At 50.7% G+C, this 20,708-nt stretch overlaps 1 protein-coding gene across 1 annotated transcript in view; it reads left to right on the plus strand.

Moving 5' to 3' along the window:
- GDPD5 (glycerophosphodiester phosphodiesterase domain containing 5) overlaps window positions 1-20,708 on the plus strand; it is a 70,696-nt gene that overhangs the window by 13,338 nt on the left and 36,650 nt on the right. Inside the window, exons 5-6 of the mRNA XM_054386594.1 lie at window positions 2,894-2,987; window positions 14,725-14,870. Of these exons, the coding sequence (XP_054242569.1) occupies window positions 2,894-2,987; window positions 14,725-14,870 (240 nt within the window). The remainder of the gene's footprint in view (window positions 1-2,893; window positions 2,988-14,724; window positions 14,871-20,708) is intronic.

Below are 20,708 nucleotides of genomic sequence, written 5' to 3' on the forward strand. Positions count from 1 at the left end.
TACAGGGGTGAGCCCAAGACAACCTCATGAGGTTCAACAAGACCAAGTGCAAGGTCTTGCAGGTGGGTCAGGGTAATCCCAAGCACTGCTATAGGCTGGGCAGGGACTGGCTGGAGAGCAGCCCTGAAGGAAAGGCCTTGGGGGTGCTGGGGGAGGAGAAGCTCAGCAGGAGCCATCAGGGAGCACTTGCAGCCCAGAGAGCCAAGCAGAGCCTGGGCTGCAGCAGGAGAAGTGTGGCCAGCAGGGCCAGGGAGGGGATTCTCCCCCTCTGCTCCACTCTGCTCAGATCACAGCCGGAGCTCTGTGTCCAGTTCTGGAGCATCTGTTACAAGAAAGATCTGGAGGTGCTGGAAGGTGTCCAGAGAAGGGCCAGGAGGAGGAGCAGAGGGCTGGAGCTGCTCTGCTATGAGGATAGACTGAGAGAGTTGGGGTTGTTCAGTCTGGAGAGGAGAAGGCTCATTTTCTCACCATCTTCTGGGCTCTTTCCTTTAATCTCAAAGCAGGATTTGGCTGTAGAGTTTGAGATAGAAAATACTGAGGCTGGGTGTGACTCATAGTTGCTGGAGGGATTGGCTTATGATGCTCTGGATGTTGGTGTCCAGATCTGGAGTATCACAATCATCCCAATCCAGCAATGTGCTCTTGCACCACAGAGGGCCAAGGGCAGCCTGGGCTGCATCCAAAGCAGCATGGCCAGAGGTGGAGAGAGGAGATTCTGCCACTTGGCTCTGCTCTGGGGAGACCTCAGCTGCAGTGCTGTGTGCAGCTCTGGAGCCCTCAGCACAGGAAGGACATGGAGCTGATGGAGAGGCTCCAGAGGAGGGCCAGGAAAATGCTCAGGGCTTGGAGCAGCTCTGCTGTGAGGCCAGGCTGAGGGAGCTGGGGGTGTTCAGCCTGGAGAAGAGAAGGCTCCAGGGAGACCTCAGAGCAGCCTGCCAGGACCTGAAGGAGGCTCCAAGAAGGCTGCAGAGAGACTGTTTGCAAAGGCCTGCAGGGACAGGAGGAGAGGCAATGGCTTCAAAGGAGAGCAGAGCAGATTTAGATTGGATGTGAGGAAGAAGTTCTGCCCCAGGAGGGTGGTGGAACACTGGCACAGGTTGCCCAGGGAGGTGGTTGGGGTCCCATCCCTGGAGCTATTGAAGGTGAGGCTGGAGAGGGCTGTGGGCAACCTGATCTAGTTGGGGATGTCCCTGCTGAGTGCAGAGGGGCTTGGACTGGATGAGCTGTGGAGGTCCTTTCCAACCCAAACCATTCTGTGATTCTATGAGTTTTAGGACTAGATCTGCTCCTCAGTTCATTTTTCCCTTCTCTCCTTCAAAAACAAGTACAAGAAAAGGATTTTGCCCATGAAAGGCTTTGGGAGGTTTTATTTGGGCTCACTGCTGCATGCAAAGGCAGGGAGAACCCCCCCCCCCCAGCATTTGCACAAGTGACTAAGGACTCTCAGAAGTGCTTCCCTTTTCTTCTTTCTTAAACATTTGGGCTGCAATTGGAGAAGAAAATTATGACTCAGAGGAGCCACCTCCAAGTTTCTGTCATGGGGAACATGCCATGGTGATGCATAGGACAATGCAGGCATAGAATCATGGAACAGTTGGAGCTGGGAAGGACTTTTCAAGGACTTCTCTTCCAAGCCCCCTGCAGTCAGCAGGGACATCTTCATCCAGAGCAGGTTGCTCAGAGCCCCAGACAACCTGACCTGGAATGGTTCCAGGGATGGGACATCTCCCTCCTTCTGGGCAACCTGGGTTTCACCACCCTCAGTGTCAAAAAGATTTCTTCCTTCTCTCCAGTCTGAATCTCCCTCTTTGGGTTGCAAACCATCACCTCTTGTCCTGTCACCACAGGCCCTGCTCATAAGTCTGTCCCCAGCTTTCTTCTCAGCCCTGTTAAGTACTGAAAAGTCACCAGAAGGTCTCCCTGGAGCCTTCTGTTCTCCAGGCTGAACACCCCCAACACTCCCATGCCCTCCCAGCATGGCTGTGGCCTCCTCTGGCCCTGCTCCAGCAGCTCCCTGGCTGTGCTGTGCTGAGGACTCCAGAGCTGCCCCAGCACTGCAGGTGGGGTCTGAGCAGAGCACAGCAGAGGGGCAGAATCCCCTCCCTGCCCCTGCTGCCCACACTGCTGGGGATCAGCCCAGCACAGGGCTGGTTCAGGGCTGGCAGTGCTCAGTGCTGCTCATCTCCAGCTTTTCACCCCCCAGCACCCCAAATCCTTCTGCACAGGGCTGCTCTCCAGCCCTTCAACCCCCAGCCTGGATTGATATTGAAGGTTGCCTCAACCCAGACCCAGGACCTTGCACTTGGCCTTGTTGAACCTCATGAGCTTTGTGTGGATTCCCTTCTGCAGTTTTCTAGGTGCCTCTGGATGACTTCCTGTCCCTCAGGTGTGTCAGCTGCACCCCTCAGCTTGGTGCCACCTCCAAAACCTGCTGAGGGTGCACTCAATCCTGCTGCCTCTCCTTGATGGAGATCCCAGTATGGACCCCTGAGGGACATCACTTGTGCTGATCTTCCTTGAGCCACTGACCACCATTCAACTGCACCAGGAAAAATGTGAATCTTGGTGGCACCAGGAGCCTTCCTTGGATTCCTCTGGTGTTTAAGGAGGCAATTCCCAAATGACTGTGGGTTTGGGGGAGCTCTTCTCCAAGGTGATGTTTAGAGCTCTCCTGCTTTGCCTTCCTAGTGCCCTGCATGCTAAAGGCAGGCTTTAGAAGAAGAGATGCCCAAAAGAGACACAGGAGCCTGAAGGAGGGGTGGAGTGAAATCCAGCTGGAAATGGAGTGGTCTGGTGCACTGTGGTGCCTGCAAGATCAATGCATTTTCAAGGTTCTGGGGTGTTTATCATCTTTTTAATTTAATTATTTATCTCTTTTTCTTGTGTCCTGCAGGCCACAGCCCCTTTCTTGCACATAGGAGCACTTGCAGCAGTCACTGCCCTGTCCTGGCTGATAGCAGGGCAGTTTGCAAGGACAGAGAAAGCCAGTGAGTAGCAATCCTCTCCTTCCTGGGTGGTCAAGGGCTGGTGGGTCTTGGCTTCTCTTTTTTTGGGAGCCAGAGAGCAGGAGGTAGTGCTGGTTCCTTTCCTGTGATCAGCAGCCTCCAACTCAACCATGCTGGGAATGGGGATGCTCTGTTAGAGGAAGCTGGAGTGGGGGAATCTGGTCTGGAGATGTAGCCAGAACCCATGGCTGCTGCTCTGTGGCCAGGAGCACACAAGGGCTGGAGGTGAAAGGGTTGCTTTGAATGAAGAAGTCAAGAGAAGCATCCAGATTTCTATCACTCTGCAGTGATAGAATGCAGCCTCCAAATGCAGCCTCCACAGCTAACATGCCATGGTCTTCTCTGGGTCTTATCAGCACTTCTCCCCTCCCCCATCTCCTTGGCTCACCTCCAGTTCCTGGTGGATCTGGTTTTTGACAGCCTCCATGGGCTTGTTGCTTGTGCTGCAGTAACATCCAGAGGTCTGAGTTGAGATCTGGTCCCTTCTGATGGTTAGGAGCTTGCTTAAAGGCGTGTTGAGATATGGTCAGAGGTCTAAGGGAGCAGAGTGGTGAAGGACAGACTGGACCCAGCTCTTCTTGGTGATGATCTTGTCCACTGAGAAAAAACTGGTGGTCAGGGATTGGAACAAGCTGCCCAGGGAGGTGATGGAGTCACCATCCCTGGGGTGATAGACTCACCATCCCTGGGGTGATGGAGTCACCATCCCTGGGGTGATAGACTCACCATCCCTGGGGTGATAGACTCACCATCCCTGGGGTGATGGACTCACTGTCCCTGGGGTGATGGAGTCACCATCCCTGGGGTGATGGACTCACCGTCCCTGGGGTGATGGAGTCACCATCCCTGGAGTGATGGACTCACCATTTCTGGAGTGATGCACTCACCATCCCTGGAGTTATGGAGTCACCATCCCTGGGGTGATGGAGTCACCATCTCTGGAGTGATGCACTCACCATCCCTGGAGGTGTTCCAAAAATGTGTAGACCTGGCCCCTTGGGACATGGTTTAATGGCCATGGTGGTGTTGGGTTGCTGACTCAACGGGATGATCTTAGAGAACTTTTCCAACCAAAACAACTCCATGATTCTATGATGAGCTCTTCTGTGCATCTCCCCTGTCCCACCTGTTTGCCAGGGGCTCTCCCAAGCCTGAACTGTTCCTCCAGGTTGTTGTTTTGTTTTGTTTTTTTTCTCTGTGTGAAACAATTTGATCCTTCTGTACCCTCAGAAGTGTTTTTCTTCAGGGCATCCACGGATGTTCTCAGACCTTTGTGCCAACTCCAGGAATACAAAAACAAACAAACAAAAAAAAAAATTCAATATTTGAATTGGTATTTAACCTGCAGCAAAATACAAGCCCTGGAAGGATTTGGCAGCACTTGCAAAAGGCTTCCAAGAAGTGGGAGGTGAGAATGGGGAAACAGTGCCTGAAGATGGAAAGATCTTTTGAGATCCTGAGAGAGCCTTCAAAGAAAAGGTTGTTCTGCCATGATTTCTAAACATGCCAATAAAGCTCTACCTGGTTCCTCTTCAATAGGTCCCAACATGTAATTAGGCTGCCAGTTGAGGGAGGATTTGTGGCTGTGCCTGGAGCAGAGACTGCTCCTGCTTCCTTCTGCATTCCTCAGCTTTTTTTCTCTTGTAGCTGAGTTCCCAGAAAATGCTTTCTTGTTTTGTTTTGTTCTGTTTTGTTCTGTTTTGTTTATTTGACTGAGCCAGGAAGTTGTTTTCCTTCTCTGTTTTCTGCTCCTGGGTTGGGTGTTTTTCCTGGTGTGTGTTTGACATGAAAGAAAAACTTTCATCTCTTTTGTAACATTGGATCTTAAAGGATGTGGTCTAACAGTTGTATGGAGGGAGGTGTTAGGCTAGGGTTGGACTTGATCATCTGAAGGTGTCTTCCAAGCTGGTGATTTGAAGAGAAGACTGCAAGGAGACCTTCTTGTGGCCTTCCAGGATCTGAAGGGGGCTACAAGAAAGCTGGGGAGGGACTTTTTAGGGTGTCAGGGAGTGATAGGACTGGGGGGAATGGAATAAAGCTGGAAGTGGGGAGATTCAGACTGGATGTGAGGAAGAAGTTCTTCCCCATGAGAGTGGTGAGAGCCTGGAATGGGTTGTGCAGGGAGGTGGTTGAGGCTCCATCCCTGGAGGTGTTTAATTCCAGGCTGGATGAGGCTGTGGCCAGCCTGCTGTAGTGTGAGGTGTCCCTGGCCATGGCAGGGGGGTTGGAACTGGCTGAGCCTTGTGGTCCCTTCCAACCCTGACTGATTCTATGATTCTCTTCTGTGATTTAGAGGATAGAATCATAGAATGGCTTGAGTTGGAAGGGACCTTAAAGATCATCTAGTTCCAACCCCACTGTATGGGCAGGGACACCTCCCACTAGCCCAGGTTGCTCAAGGCTTCATCCAGCCTGGAATTAAACACTTCCAGGGATGAGGCATCCACAGCTTCTCTGGGCATGTCACCAGCATGTCACCAGCCTCACAGTAAAGAACTGATTCCATGATCTTAAAGTTAAGATTCTGTGATCACAGATCATGGGTTGGATTGGAAGGGATCTCAGAGGTCATCTCCTCCAACCTCCCTGCCATGCCCAGGGAACCTTCTCAACTAGACTCAGCTGCTCAAGGCCTCATCCAGCCTGGCCTAGAACAATTCCAGGGAAGAGACATCTGTAACCTCCCTGGGCAGCCTGTGCCAGACTCTCACCTCCCTCCTGCTGCAGAACTTCTTCCTCAGCTGCAGTCTAACCCTGCTCTGCCTCAGCTTCAAATCATCCCCCTTGGCCTGGCTCTAGACTCCCTTAGCAGAAGTCTCTCTGCAGCCTTCCTGCAGGATCCCTTCAGGTTCTTTAGGCAGCTTTAAGGTCCCCCTGGAGCCTTCTCTTCTCCAGGCTGAACACCCCCAGCTCATAGCAGAGGTTCTGCAGCCCTTGGCTTCCTCTGGCATCCCTCCAACCCAGCTCTGTGTCCTTCTTGTGCTGGGGACACCAGAGCTGGAGGCAGGATTGGAATTGGGGGTCTCATGATCTTAACATCAAGACTGTATGGTCTTAAAATTAAGATTCTATGACCTTACCATCAAAATTCCAGGATCTTAGAAGTATTTCAGGATCATTTTGCTTATGAAAATTCCTTGACCTGGAGCAGTTTTTGGTGCAGGTGCATTTGACGTGGTGGTGTTAAAAATGGAAGTGAAGAACTGAAATCTCTTTTGAGAACCTCCAGCCTCTTGTGAATGCAAAGCAGATTTCACTCACTAAGAATAATCCTTCTGGAAAGAAGTGGTGCAGCTGCAGGCAGTGGTGCAATGATCTGCTCCTCTCATTTCTGAAGCCACCTGACAATCTTCTTGTGGCCTTCCAGTATCTGAAGGGGGCACCAAGAAAACTGGGGAGGGACTTTTGAGGGTGTCAGGGAGTGACAGGACTAGGGAGGATGGAGTGAAAATAGAAATGGATTGGTTCAGATTGGGTGTTAGGAAGAAATTCATCCCCATGAGGGTGATGAGAGCCTGGCACAGGTTGCCCAGGGAGGTGGTGGAAGCCTCATCCCTGGAGGTTTTTGCAGCCAGGCTGGAGGTGGCTGTGAGCAACCTGCTGTGGTGTGAGGTGTCCCTGCCCATGGCAGGGGGGTTGGAACTGGCTGAGCCTTGAGGTCCCTTCCAACCCTGACAATTCTATGATTCAGCAACTGCCTTTTATTTTATTGAGCATATTTACACTTCCTTTTGTTTTGTTCCTCCCCCTCTGATATTTTCCCCCCCAGACCTGGAGAACAGAATGTTTTCAATGCTTGCTTCTGAAGGTCACACAGAAAACACTAGACTCAAAGTAGCTCTGGAAGCTTTGAGTAGCAAAAGGCAGTGTGTGAAATATATTCTTCCAGGAGCCCAAACTAGGCTGAAGTGATCACTAAGAGCAGGAAAAACAGAGAAGGAAGGCTTAGAATCCTAGAAATGTTGTAGTTGGAAGAGATCTTTAAGCTCATCAGGTCCAACCCTTAACCCAGCACTGCCAAGTCCACCTCCAAACTGTGTCCCTCAGCACCACATCTGTACTTAAAGACCTCCAGGGATGGTGGTGACTCCACCACATCTACACATCTTGGTACCTCCAGAGAATGATGATCCCACCATTTCCCTGGGCAGCTTGCTACAAACATTTGGAAACTCTTTTTTGGGAAGAGATCGCTCCTAATATCCCATCTGAGCCTCCCCTGGTGCAGCTTGAGGCCATTTCCTCTTTTCCTATTGCTTTTTACTTGGAAGAAGAGACCAATCCCCACCTCACTGCAATCTCCTTTCAGGGAGCAGTAGAGAGCTAAAAGGTCTCTCCTCAGCCTCCTCTACTACAGTTGCCTCAAGTGCTCCTCACAGGACTTGTTCTCTACATCCTTCCCCAGCTTGTTACCCTTCTCTGGACCTGCTCCAGCTCCTCAATGTCCTTCTTGGAGGGAGGGTCTCAAACCTGAACTTGGCTTCAGCAGTGCTGAGTGCAGGGGGACGATCAAATCCCTAGTCCTGCTGGCCATACTGTTTCTAGGCTTGCATCTCCACATTGTCATTCATAGAATCCTAGAATCAGTCAGGCTTGGAAGGGACCACAAGGAGCAGCCAGTTCCAACCCCCCTGCCATGGCCAGGGACACCTCACACTACAGCAGGCTGCCCAGAGCCTCATCCAGCCTGGCTGCAAACACCTCCAGGGATGGAGCCTCAACCACCTCCCTGCACAACCCATTCCAGGCTCTCACCACTCTCATGGGGAAGAACTTCTTCCTCACCTCCAGTCTGAATCTCCCCACTTCCAGCTTTATTCCATTCCCCCCAGTCCTGTCACTCCCTGAGAGCCTAAAAAGTCCCTCCCCAGCTTTCTTGGAGCCCCCTTCAGATCCTGGAAGGCCACAAGAAGGTCACCTCAGAGCCTTCTCTTCTCCAGACTGAACAGCCCCAACTCTCTCAGTCTGTCCTCATAGCAGAGCAGCTCCAGCCCTCTGCTCATCCTGGTGGCCCTTCTCTGGACACCTTCCAGCATGTCCATAGCCCTCTTGGAACAGAGGCTCCAGAACTGGATGCAGTACTCCAGGTGGGGTCTCAGCAGAGCTGAGCAGAGGGGGAGAATCACCTCCCTTGCCCTGCTGGCCACACTTCTCCTGCTGCAGCCCAGGCTCTGCTTGGCTCTCTGGGCTGCAAGTGCACATTGACAGCTCCTGCTGAGCTTCTCATCCCCCAGCACCCCCAAGTCCCTCTCCTCAGGGCTGCTCTCCAGCCATTCCCTGCCCAGTCTGCATTTGTGCTTGGCATTGCCTCCACCCAGCTGCAGGACCCTGCCCTTGGTCTTGTTGACCCTCCTGAGGTTGGCTTGTGCCCAGCTCTGCAGCCTGTCCAGGTCCCTCTGGATGGATCCCTTCCCTCCAGCCTGTCCAGGTCCCTCTGGATGGATCCCTTCCCTCCAGCCTGTGCAGGTCCCTCTGGATGGATCCCTTCCCTCCAGCCTGTCCAGGTCCCTCTGGATGGATCCCTTCCCTCCAGCCTGTCTGCTGCTGCACCACACAGCTTGGTGTCAGCAGCAAACTTGCTGAGGCTGCACTCAATGCCACTCTCCATGGCACCAACACAGATGTTGACCAAGCCTGGTCCCAGGACTGAGCCCTGAGGGACTCTACTTGTCCCTGGCCTCCACTGGGACATGGTGTCATTGGTGTTGTCAGGTAGAAAGTGAGAGATTTATCTGTCCTCCTTGCTTGGCTTGGGTGGTCACCAGGAAAGCTTCTTCCATACAGACCATCCAACCTCAAAATGAACACTCTTGTCCTTGTCTTCACGGCGGAAGAGAAGGGTTGTGAGTGATCTTAATTCCCACACATGTATGGCTGGGTGAAGTCTGCAGCTTCAGTGTGGTTTGTGACCTGTGTTGGGACATCTTTCCCTTGTCAGTGCAGTCCAATGTTCCAAGTATTTGGAAATCTATGAATTTCAGGTGGTTCTGACCTTTAGTCTAAATCTGAGCTGTTTAATCCTGAAACAGCCTACCCAGGGAGGTGGTGGAATCATCATGCCTGGAGGTGTTCACAAAAGAGTAGATGTGGCACATCAGGACATGGTCTAGTGGTCATGGAGGTGTTGGGTAGAAGGTTGGACTTGATGATCCTAGAGGTCTTTTCCAACCTTAAGGATTCCATGATGGTCTTAGAGGTCTTTTTCAACCTTAATGATTCCATGATGATCTTAGAGGTCTTTTCCAACCTTAATGATGGTCTTGGAGGTCTTTTCCAACCTTAATGATTCAGTGATGATCCTAGAGGTCTTTTCCAACCTTAATGATTCAGTGATGGTCTTAGAGGTCTTTTCCAACCTTAAGGATTCCATGATGACTTTAGATGTCTTTTCCAACCTTAATGATAGTCTTGGAGGTCTTTTCCAACCTTAATGATTCAGTGATGATCCTAGAGGTCTTTTCCAACCTTAATGATTCAGTGATGGTCTTAGAGGTCTTTTCCAACCTTAAGGATTCCATGATGACTTTAGATGTCTTTTCCAACCTTAATGATAGTCTTGGAGGTCTTTGTCAACCTTAATGATTCCATGATGACCTTAGAGGTCTTTTCCAACCTTAATGATTCAGTGATGATCTTAGAGGTCTTTTCCAACCTTAATGATTCCATTGATGATCTTAGAGATCTTTTCCAATCTTAATGATTCCATGATGACCTTAGAGGTCTTTTCCAACCTTAATGATTCAGTGATGATCCTAGAAGTCTTTTCCAACCTTAATGATTCCATGATGACCTTAGAGGTCTTTTCCAACCTTAATGATTCAGTGATGGTCTTAGAGGTCTTTTCCAACCTTAATGATTCCATGATGACCTTAGAGGTCTTTTCCAACCTTAATGATTCAGTGATGGTCTTAGAGGTCTTTTCCAACCTTAGTGATTCCATGCTGGTCTTAGAGGTCTTTTCCAACCTTAATGATTCCATGATACCAGGAAGGAAAGTCCAGCCTGAGACTTTGCTGGCAATGAAGCTGATTTTTCAAAGCCTGGTTGGTGTGTGGTGGTTGTGGAGTGAGCAAAAATTGGGTCAGGATCATGTCCTGTGTTCATCAGGAGCTTTTGAGGCTGGTGACACACAACTCCAAGGCACATTACATTTCTGGTGGAGAACAGAGTGTGAGCTGCAAGATGCCATTGAGTTCATAGGATCATGGAATGGTCTGGGTTGGAAGGGACCTCCAACCTAAGCCATTCTATGAGTTCCTGGAGTGTTCTGGGGGTAACTGGCATCTCCCCCAGAAAGAAGGAAAAGTTAGCTGGCAGAGTTACTAATGTTACTTTCTGGCTTGTTGGGGCCATGTTTGAATGAGGCTGTTAAATGCTGGAAGCAAAAAGCAGTTTGTGTGAAACCAGATCAGCTGTGGTCAGGGCCAGAGCTGGGCTGTTCTGTCCTGCCCTTACAAAAATAAAGCCCCACCTTCATCTTGCCTCCATGGCAAATATTTGCTTTAAAAAGGGAGGTGTTGGAGGTTCTCCCTTGATTTCTAAAGGCTTAATGAGTCTGCAAAAAATAAATAATTATTAAAGAAACGGAATCACAAGTGAGGCCTTATGCTTTTATATCTGTGGTTTCCAGTGACTCCAAATAGCTCAGGAGTTCAAAGGTGCCTCTTGTCCTTTATGAGGAATATGAGGCTGTTGGGAACAAGGAACTGTTTCTTTTGTGCTGTCAGCACCTTCAGAAGTCTCTCAGATCACAGAATCACAGAAAGTTAGGGGCAGGAAGGGACGTTGAAGGTTCATCCAGTCCAACCCCCCCTGCCAGAGCAGGGTCACCTTGAGCAGATCAGAGAATCAGAGAATTGTCAGGGTTGGAAGAGACCTCAAGGCTCAGCCAGTTCCAACCCCCCTGCCATGGGCAGGGACACCTCACACCACAGCAGGTTGCTCACAGCCACCTCCAGCCTGGCTGCAAAAACCTCCAGGGATGAGGCTTCCACCACCTCCCTGGGCAACCTGTGCCAGTGCTCTCACCACCCTCATGGGGAAGAACTTCTTCCTAACATCCAATCTGAATATCCCCATTTCTAGTTTTGCTCCATTCCCCCCAGTCCTATCACTCCCTGACACCCTCAAAAGTCCCTCCCCAGCTTTCTTGGAGCCCCCTTCAGATCCTGGAAGGCCACAAGAAGGTCTCCTGGGAGCCTTCTCCTCTCCAGACTGCACAACCCCAACTCTCTCAGTCTGTCTCCATAGGAGAGGAGCTCCAGCCCTCTGCTCATCCTCATGGCCCTTCTCTGGACACCTTCCAGCATCTCCAGATCTTTCTTGTAATAGGGGCTCCAGACCTGGACACAGTACTCCAGGTGGGGTCTCACTGGATTGAAGTAGATCACACAGGAATGCATCCAGGAGGGTTTTGAATATCTCCAGAGAGGGAGACTCCAGAACCCCCCTTGGCAGCCTGTTCCATTGTCCTGGCAACCTCACAGTGAAAAAAAATCTTTCCTCATGTTTCCATTGAACTTCCTATGCTTTGGTCTTTATGAGAAGTCACTGGTAGTCCGAGGTGGATGTCTGAGGGATGGTGTGGGAGGCAGGATTGCTTGTCTGGCCCCATGAGCTGTAGCCATCACCTCCTTTGGTATAGAATCATTAAGGTTGGAAAAAGACCTCGAAGATCATCAAGTCCAAACATCAACCCAACACCACCATGCCCACTAAACCAGGCCCTGAAGTGCCAAGTGTTTTTTTGAAAGCTGGGAAGGGACTTTTTAGGCTCTCAGGTAGTGACAGGACTGGGGGGAATGGAATAAAGCTGGAAGTAGGGAGATTCAGGCTGGAAATGAGGAAGAAGTTCTTCCCCATGAGAGTGGTGAGAGCCTGGAATGGGTTGTGCAGGGAGGTGGTTGAGGCTCCATCCCTGGAGGTGTTTGCAGCCAGGCTGGATGAGGCTCTGGGCAGCCTGCTGTAGTGTGAGGTGTCCCTGGCCATGGCAGGGGGGTTGGAACTGGCTGAGCCTTGTGGTCCCTTCCAACCCTGACTGATTCTAGGATTCTATAACATCTAAAAAAGATTGGATGTGGCACTTGGAGCCATGGCTTAGTAGTCAGGTGGTGTTGGGTAACAGCTTGGACTTAATGATCTCTGAGGTCTTTTCCAACCTGTGATTCTGTTATGGGTTTAAGAAACTGGGATGTCTTAAAGCATAGAGTACACAGCTCCAGAAGTTAGATAGGTCCAGGGGTGGACTGGAAAGTGTAGTCCTTTGTTATTTCATTCCCAGAATGCCTGCATCTCCCCTTTGTAAGGAAATAGACAATCTGTTCTCCTTGCTTCTTCTCCCTCACTCTCTCCCTTTGGACCTTGTCTCTGCTGTGTGGAGGAGGTTAGCCACCTGGCTCCAGCTTTGGCCAAGCTAATTTGGGTCTGGGTAGGGAGGTATGGGGGGAGAGGAGTGGTATTGAAAGCCTTGGGGCCTTTGAGACACAATGTATGAGGCCTGGTGGGGGGGAAATTTTGGGGAAGGTGATGGTCTGGTGAGGTTTTTGGAGAAGCCCAGACTGAAGAGTTGGGCTGAATAGGAATTGTTGGGTATTTTTTTGCATGTTTTGGTACTGTTGTATGTAGTTATGAATGATACTTCCACTTAAACTTCTAGTTCTTCCAAATCTTGTGTGGAGCATTTGCTTTACTCCTTTGGGAAGGGGTGAAGAGCATCTGTCTCACTCCATACACCTAAGGCAGATAATATGGTGGAGAATGCAGGCATTCTGGGAATGAAATAACAAAATATTGCATATTCTGCTCCACCCCTGGCTCTATCTAGCCTCTGGAGGTCTGTACTCTGTGGTTTAAGACATCACTCAGTGGTGATTCCACCACCTCCCTGGGCAGCCTGTTCTAATGCCTGATCACTCTTTCAGTAAAGAATTTTTTCCTTGCATCTAATCTAAAGATCTCAGGTGTTTGCTGGTCCTGGAACATTGCTGCTTGCAGAGACCTTGGGGAGTGCAGCATTATCACAACGCAAGGATTTAATTAACCACCTCCAACTTAATCAGCAGAACTTTATTGTGAATTAACTCAAGTCTTGGTTGGCACAAATCCAAACGCAGAAGCAGCTGAAGTGGTCTTCCCCTGGCTGCAAATGGGTTGGAGTTGGTGAAGCACCAAGGAGATGTAAACCAAAGTGACATTGCATGCATCACCATGGTGCCATGACTGACTTGTAGATACATCTCACTGCAGATCTATTTCTGCTGTCAACATTTGGGGCTGTCCCACACCAAGGGATGGAAATCTGGAGTGTTTTGGACCACGTTGCTGAGATAGTGGGGGACAGGCTGTGAGAGTTGGAGCTGTTCAGCCTGGTGAAGAGGACCACAGAATCAAAGAATCACAGAAACATGCAAGTTGGAAAAGACCCTCAGGATCACCAAGTCCAACCCACAATCCTACTGTGCAAGGCTCACCCCTAAGCCATAGCCCCAAGCACCACATCCAAACCACCTTCAAACACAGCCAGGCTTGGGGACTCCACCACCTCCCTGCTCAGACCATTCCAGTGCCTGACCACTCTTGCCAGGAAAAAATGTTTCCTACTGTGCAGTCTAAACCTCCCCAGTCACAGTTTGAGGCCATTCCCTCTTGTTCCATCACTAATTACCTGGGAGAAGAGACCAGCACCAACCTCTCCACAACCTCCTTTCAGGTAGCTGCAGACAGCAATGAGGTCTCCTCTCAGCCTCCTCTTCTCCAAACTAACCATCCCCAGCTCCTTCAGTTGCTCTCCATCACATTTCTTCTCCAGGCCCTTCCCAGCTTCCTTGCCCAAAGTCTCCAGGGAGACCTTAGAGCAGCTTTCCAGTAGCTGAAGGGGGCTACAAGAAGGCTGGGAAAGGACTTTTTACAAGAGTTTGTAGTGATAGGATCAGAGGGAATGGATTGAAGCTGGAGGAGGGGAGATTTAGACTGGAAATTAGGAAGAAATTCTTTACAATAAAGGTGGTGAGGCACTGGTTGCTCGGGGAGGTTGTGGATGCCTCCTTCCTGGAGGTGTTCAAGGTCAGGTTGGATGAGGCCTTGAGCAACCTGGGCTGGTGGGAGGTGTCCCTACCCATGGCAGGGGGGTTGGAACTAGGTGATCTTTAAGGTCTCTTCCAACCTAAACAATTCCATGAATCATAGACTCATAGAATCAGTCAGGGTTGGAAGGGACCACAAGGATCATCTAGTTCCAGCCCCACTGCCATGCGCAGGGACACCTCACAATCTGTGACTTTAAGCAATTCTCTCAACTTTTTTTTTCCCCAGGAAACCTTCCCCAAGACTTGATTTAGCCCAAAGAGATTATTTTTCAGTATAATGTTGTTTTTTTTTTTTTTTTCCCACCAGAATCACAGAAACATTCAGCTTGGAAAAGACCCTCAGGATCACCAAGTCCAACCCAGAGCCCTTCTCTACAAGGCTCACCCCAAAACCATATCCCCAAGCACCACATCCAAACCACCTTCAAACACAGCCAGGCTTGGGGACTCCACCACCTCCCTGCCCAGCACATTCCTAAGCACAGAGCTCCTACCCCTGTACTGGGAGGAACATCTTTAGATCAGTCTCCCCTCTGGAGGAAGATGAAGGTGCCCAGACTTTGCCTCACTGGTGTGAGGAGGTCAGGACCAACATTTTCACCACTTCTATCTCTCTCTCTCTCTTTCCATTCCAGCTTCTCAGATGCTGATGTTCACTGCATACCTCACAGTGGTGATTGCACTTTACCTTGTCCCACTCACCATCTCCTCCCCTTGTATCATGGAGAAGAAGGCTCTGGGACCCAAGCCAGCCATTATAGGTCACCGTGGAGCACCAATGGTGAGTCCTTCTTCTGTTCAGACAACACCTCCCCAGCCAGGAAGGATGGCAGGAAAGGGGAAAGAGGTTGTTGTCAACTCAAGCCAAACCAAACCAAAGCAAAAGCAACAAGACAACTAACCCAACCCCATCTACAGAAAGCAAAAAAAACCTTCTGTGTGAAATGAGCAGCTCCTAAGAGACATCTTGGAGCAGCCAGGGAGCTTGGGGATCTTGAATAAGGGAATTCTTCAGTCTGGAGCTTTGTTTTGGTTGCTTGGCTGCCTCCTGGGGAGAGAAAAAAAAATGCAGAAATTAAATCATAAATCATAAATCATAGAATTGTCAGGGTTGGAAGGGACCTCAAGCATCATCCAGTTCCAACACCTCACACCAGATCAGGTTGCTCAGAGCCACCTCCAGCCTGGCTGCAAAAACCTCCAGGGATGAGGCTTCCACCACCTCCCTGGGCAACCTGTGCCGGGCTCTCACCACCCTCATGAGGAAGAACTTCTTCCTAACATCCAATCTGAATCTCCCCTCCTCTAGTTTTGTTCCATCCCCTATCACTCCCTGATAGCCTAAAAAGTCCCTCCCCAGCTTTCTTGGAGCCCCCTTCAGATACTGGAAGGCCACAAGAAGGTCTCCTCAGAGCCTTCTCTTCTCCAGACTGAACAACCCCAACTCTCTCAGTCTGTCCTCATAGGAGAGGAGCTCCAGCCCTCTGCTTATCCTTGTGGCCTTTCTCTGGGCACGTTTAAACATGCAGCTAACATTTTCCTGACATTTAAAGCAGCAAAATATTTTTTGTATAGGCTGTCAAATATATTTGGCAAGCTGGAGCCTGCTTGAGCTCCTCTCCAAATCCACTAGGAGTTTGCTAGGTGAAATAAACAACTGTCATGGCATAGTAGTATTTCCTTTCCCTTCCCTTCCCTTCCCTTCCCTTCCCTTCCCTTCCCTTCCCTTCCCTTCCCTTCCCTTCCCTTCCCTTCCCTTCCCTTCCCTTCCCTTCCCTTCCCTTCCCTTCCCTTCCCTTCCCTTCCCTTCCCTTCCCTTCCCTTCCCTTCCCTTCCCTTCCCTTCCCTTCCCTTCCCAAACCTTCCCTTCCCAAACCTTCCCTTCCCAAACCTTCCCTTCCCAAACCTTCCCTTCCCTTCCCTTCCCAAACCTTCCCTTCCCTTCCCAAACCTTCCCTTCCCTTCCCTTCCCAAACCTTCCCTTCCCAAACCTTCCCTTCCCAAACCTTCCCTTCCCAAACCTTCCCTTCCCAAACCTTCCCTTCCCTTCCCTTCCCTTCCCTTCCCTTCCCTTCCCTTCCCTTCCCTTCCCTTCCCTTCCCTTCCCTTCCCTTCCCTTCCCTTCCCTTCCCTTCCCTTCCCTTCCCTTCCCTTCCCTTCCCTTCCCTTCCCTTCCCTTCCCTTCCCTTCCCTTCCCTTCCCTTCCCTTCCCTTCCCTTCCCTTCTCTTTTTTTTTTTTCTTTTAAGCAATCTCTTCAACTTGCAGCTTGATTTGCATCACTCCTTTTAATTCTGTCCCATCTGTGGGTGGTGGAATGAAGTTCTAGGCATGATAAATGCATTTCCCTGTCCCACTGAGTTTGCAGCAGCCACAAAGGCAAGAAGAAGCCAAGGGAGAACCTGTTCTCTGCATGCTTTCTGCATGGCAGGAGACCCTAAAGCCTGTTAGATGTTGTTCTTGTGGGGTTTTCCAGGCCTGTGTGGCCCTAGAGCCTTCTGAAGAAACTGAACAGTGGGCAGCTTCCTTCTGTCTTCCAGATAGTTTACATAAATGTTGTTTGGAACAGGACTCCCTGCAGAATCATGGAATCATCTGGGTTGGAAGACATCTTGTAAGATCAAGGCCAACACTGCCAAGTCAGCACTAAACCATGCCCCTCAGCACCATCTCTCCATGGCTTTTTAAAGCCCTCCACTGATCAGGACTCTACCACTTCCCTGGGCAGCCTGTTCCAGAGCTTGACAACCCTTTGAGGGATGAAACTTTTCCCAGTGTCCAGCCTTAACCTCCCCTAGCGCACCTTTGAGGCCATTTCCTCTTGTCCTGTTGACTGTTCCTTGGGGGAAGAGTCTAACCCCCACCTTCTTCCAGGAAGTTGTAAAGTGACAGAAGGTCTCCCCTGACATTCCTTTTCTTCAGGATAAACAACCCCAGGTTATAGAATCATGGAATCAGTCAGGGTTGGAAGGGACCACAAGGCTCAGCCAGTTCCAACCCCCCTGCCATGGCCAGGGACACCTCACACTACAGCAGGTTGGCCAGAGCCTCATCCAGCCTGGCTGCAAACACCTCCAGGGATGGAGCCTCAACCACCTCCCTGCACAACTCATTCCAGGCTCTCACCACTCTCATGGGGAAGAACTTCTTCCTCACCTCCAGTCTGAATCTCCCCACTTCCAGCTTTATTCCATTCCCCCCAGTCCTGTCACTACCTGATATCCTAAAAAGTCCCTCCCCAGCTTTCTTGTAGCCCCCTTCAGATACTGCAGCAGTTTCCTCTGCTGCTCCTCATAAGACTTCTGCTCTAGACCCCTGCAGAGACTTGGTCCTTTGCTTTGCTTCATGTTCTTCCTTGGAGTCAGGGAACGCTCCTTGCAGTCTGGAATAATCCTATCTGCTTGCATGTTAGGGTGCAGAGGGTCACAATGGTTGATCAAAAGTGATCATAGAATTGTCAGGGTTGGAAGGGACCTCAAGGCTCAGCCAGTTCCAACCCCTCTGCCATGGGCAGGGACACCTCACGCCAGATCAAGTTGCTCAGAGCCACATCCAGCCTGGCCTTAAAAGCATCCAGGGATGAGGCTTCCACCACCTCCCCGGGGAACCTCTTCTAGTGTCTCACCACCCTCATGATGAAGAACTTCTTCCTAATATCCAATCTAAATCTCCCCTCCTCTAGCTTTGATCCATTCACCCTGGTTCTATCACTCCCTGACACCCTCAAAAGTCCCTCCCCAGCTTTCCTGTAGCCCCCTTCATATCCTGGAAGGCCACAAGAAGGTCTCCTCAGAGCCTTCTCTTCTTCAGACTGAACAACCCCAACTCTTTCAGTCTGTCCTCATAGGAGAGCAGCTCCAGCCCTCTGATCTGCCCTCTTCATGCCCAGATTTTCACAATATAAACAGGCACCTGGAGTTTCCACCACTGCCCCGTGTGCTGGCATTGGGCATCACTGGGCAGAGCCTGGCTCCAGCCTCTTGGCACTCCCCCTGCACATCTTTAGCACCAGCAATGAGCTCACCTCTCAGGCTCCTCCTCTCCCAGCTCCAGAGCCCTCAGCTCCCTCAGGCTCTCCTCATCAGGAAGATCTTCCACTGCCTTCAGCATCTGTGTGGCTCTGTACTGGACTCTCTCAAGCAGTTCCCTCAGGTTCTTCTTGAACTGAGGGGCCCAGAAATGGACATAATACTCCAGATGTGACCTCAGCAGGGCAGAGTAGAGGGGGAGGAGAACCTCTCTCCAAGCTACTAGCTTTGCCAAAAGGCTTTTCTGGTAATTTGACCTCATTTATCACAGAGCTCCTTGCTACACTTGTGCTGTTGAGCCCACGTATGTGTAGAATTATTTTGGAGAAATGGCCAAGTGGAGCTGGAGAGGAAGAATCATAGAATCATAGAATTGTTAGGGTTGGAAGGGACCTCAAGGATCATCTAATTCCAGCCCCCCTGCCATGGGCAGGGCCACCTCACACTAGATCAGAAATACACCTCAGGAAATGTCTGGAGACAGGGCTGTAGGACATAGACATCTTCCCTTGGGCAATATCAAGATCAAGAGCCTACAGAGCCTGGGACCTTGAGACCTGAGGTGAAACTGGGAGTGGAGATGGAAAAAAATGATGCAATAATTGCCTTCAGATCTCCTGAAGGAAGACAAATGTTGATTTCCTGGGCAGACAAACATGTTCCCTGATAGAACCTGATAGCTGGTTGCCTGTCTGGCAGGACAACATCCAAAACATTGCATTTGCATCTCATACTGCTGACTGAATCCTCTTCTGACATGAAGCAGCAGAGGAGGTCCAGGAGAGGGCTGTAGACACTTGTCCTGAGTCCTCTTCTGACATGAAGCAGCAGAGGAGGTCCAGGAGAGGGCTGTAGACACTTGTCCTGAGTCCTCTTCTGACATGAAGCAGCAGAGCAGATCCAGGAGAGGGCTGTAGACACGTGTCCTGAAATAAGGATTCTTCTGGAACAGGACTTAGTGGCAGATGGTGCAAGAAGGTGGTGGAATGGAGAGTTTCCCAGGAAGGCTGTAGGTGTGTGCACTTCCTGAGGGATCCTGATCCATCAGTGGGTGCAGCCTGCTCCTCACACAGGAGCAGTGATCTTCCTTTGCTCTCCAGAGCCTGCTCTCCTGCAGGCAGGCACAGACCTTCTTGGCCCTTCTTCTCCTGTCCCTTTAGGGTTTTTAAGAGCAGCATTCACAGTGTCTGTGTGAGTGTGACTCCACTGCAGCCCTTGTTCCACAGATGAACAAATGTGGGGAGCAGAGACCATATGGCTCATGAAACGTGTCTTGAATCCCAGCACCTCTTGGTCCTGGCCTTTTCAGCACCAAGAGGAGATCAGAAACCATCCTGGCATCTCTACCCAGATGCAATGTGGCTTTCTGAAGTGCAGGAGAGCTCCTGGTTGCACACTGGCTGCCCACTTGGCTATAGTGGTCGTGCTCCTCCAAGTGACATCAGAGAATAGCACAGTGTAGGGGTTGGAAGGGACCTCTGGAGATCACCTAACCCAACCTTGCTGATGCAGGTGTGCCTAGATCAGGTTGCCCAGGTTTGCAATGTCCAGGTAGCTCTGGGATCTCTCCAGGGAAGGAGACTCCACAACCTCCCTGGGCAGCCTGCTCCACTGCTCCAGCACCCTCACAGCAAAGAATTTTTACCTCATGTTCAGATGGAAGCTCCTGGACTCTAGATTGTGCCTGTTGCCCCTTGACCTATCACTGGGGCACAATTCAAAAGAGCTCATCCCCAGCCTCATGACCTCCACCCTTTGGATGTTGATCAACATTGATAAGAATCCCCTGTCAGGCTGCTCCAGGTCTCTCAGCCTCTCCTTATAAGAGAGATGCTCCAGTCCCCTAAGCCTGTTTGTGGCCTTCCATTGGACTCCCTCCTGTAGTTCCCTGTCCCTCTTGAACTGTGGAGCGCAGAAGTGGACACAGGTAGGGTTGTGGCATCAGTGCTCTGGGAACTGAGAGCTCCAGCCCTCACTTGATGTCTGTGGGCTTGAGAGAGCCTTGTCCTGAAGGGCTCAGGAGTCATCTGCCCACCCAAACCATGAGGCTCTCTCTGCAAGTTTGCTGTGTCAGCATGCTCAGCTTTTCACAGAATGGCTCAGGTTGGAAGGGATTTCATCAGAGGTCATCAAGTCCACCTCACTGCACGGACATAGAATCCTAGAATCAGTCAGGGTTGGAAGGGACCACAAGGCTCAGCCAGTTCCAACCCCCCTGCCATGGCCAGGGACACCTCACACTACAGCAGGCTGCCCAGAGCCTCATCCAGCCTGGCTGCAAACACCTCCAGGGATGGAGCCTCAACCACCTCCCTGCACAACCCATTCCAGGCTCTCACCACTCTCATGGGGAACAACTTCTTCCTCACCTCCAGTCTGAATCTCCCCACTTCCAGCTTTATTCCATTCCCCCCAGTCCTGTCACTCCCTGAGAGCCTAAAAAGTCCCTCCCCAGCTTTCTTGGAGCCCCCTTCAGATCCTGGAAGGCCACAAGAAGGTCACCTCAGAGCCTTCTCTTCTCCAGACTGAACAGCCCCAACTCTCTCAGTCTGTCCTCATAGCAGAGCAGCTCCAGCCCTCTGCTCATCCTGGT

This window comes from Indicator indicator, chromosome 1 (genome assembly GCF_027791375.1).
Source record: "Indicator indicator isolate 239-I01 chromosome 1, UM_Iind_1.1, whole genome shotgun sequence".
In the NCBI taxonomy this organism is placed as follows: domain Eukaryota; kingdom Metazoa; phylum Chordata; class Aves; order Piciformes; family Indicatoridae; genus Indicator; species Indicator indicator.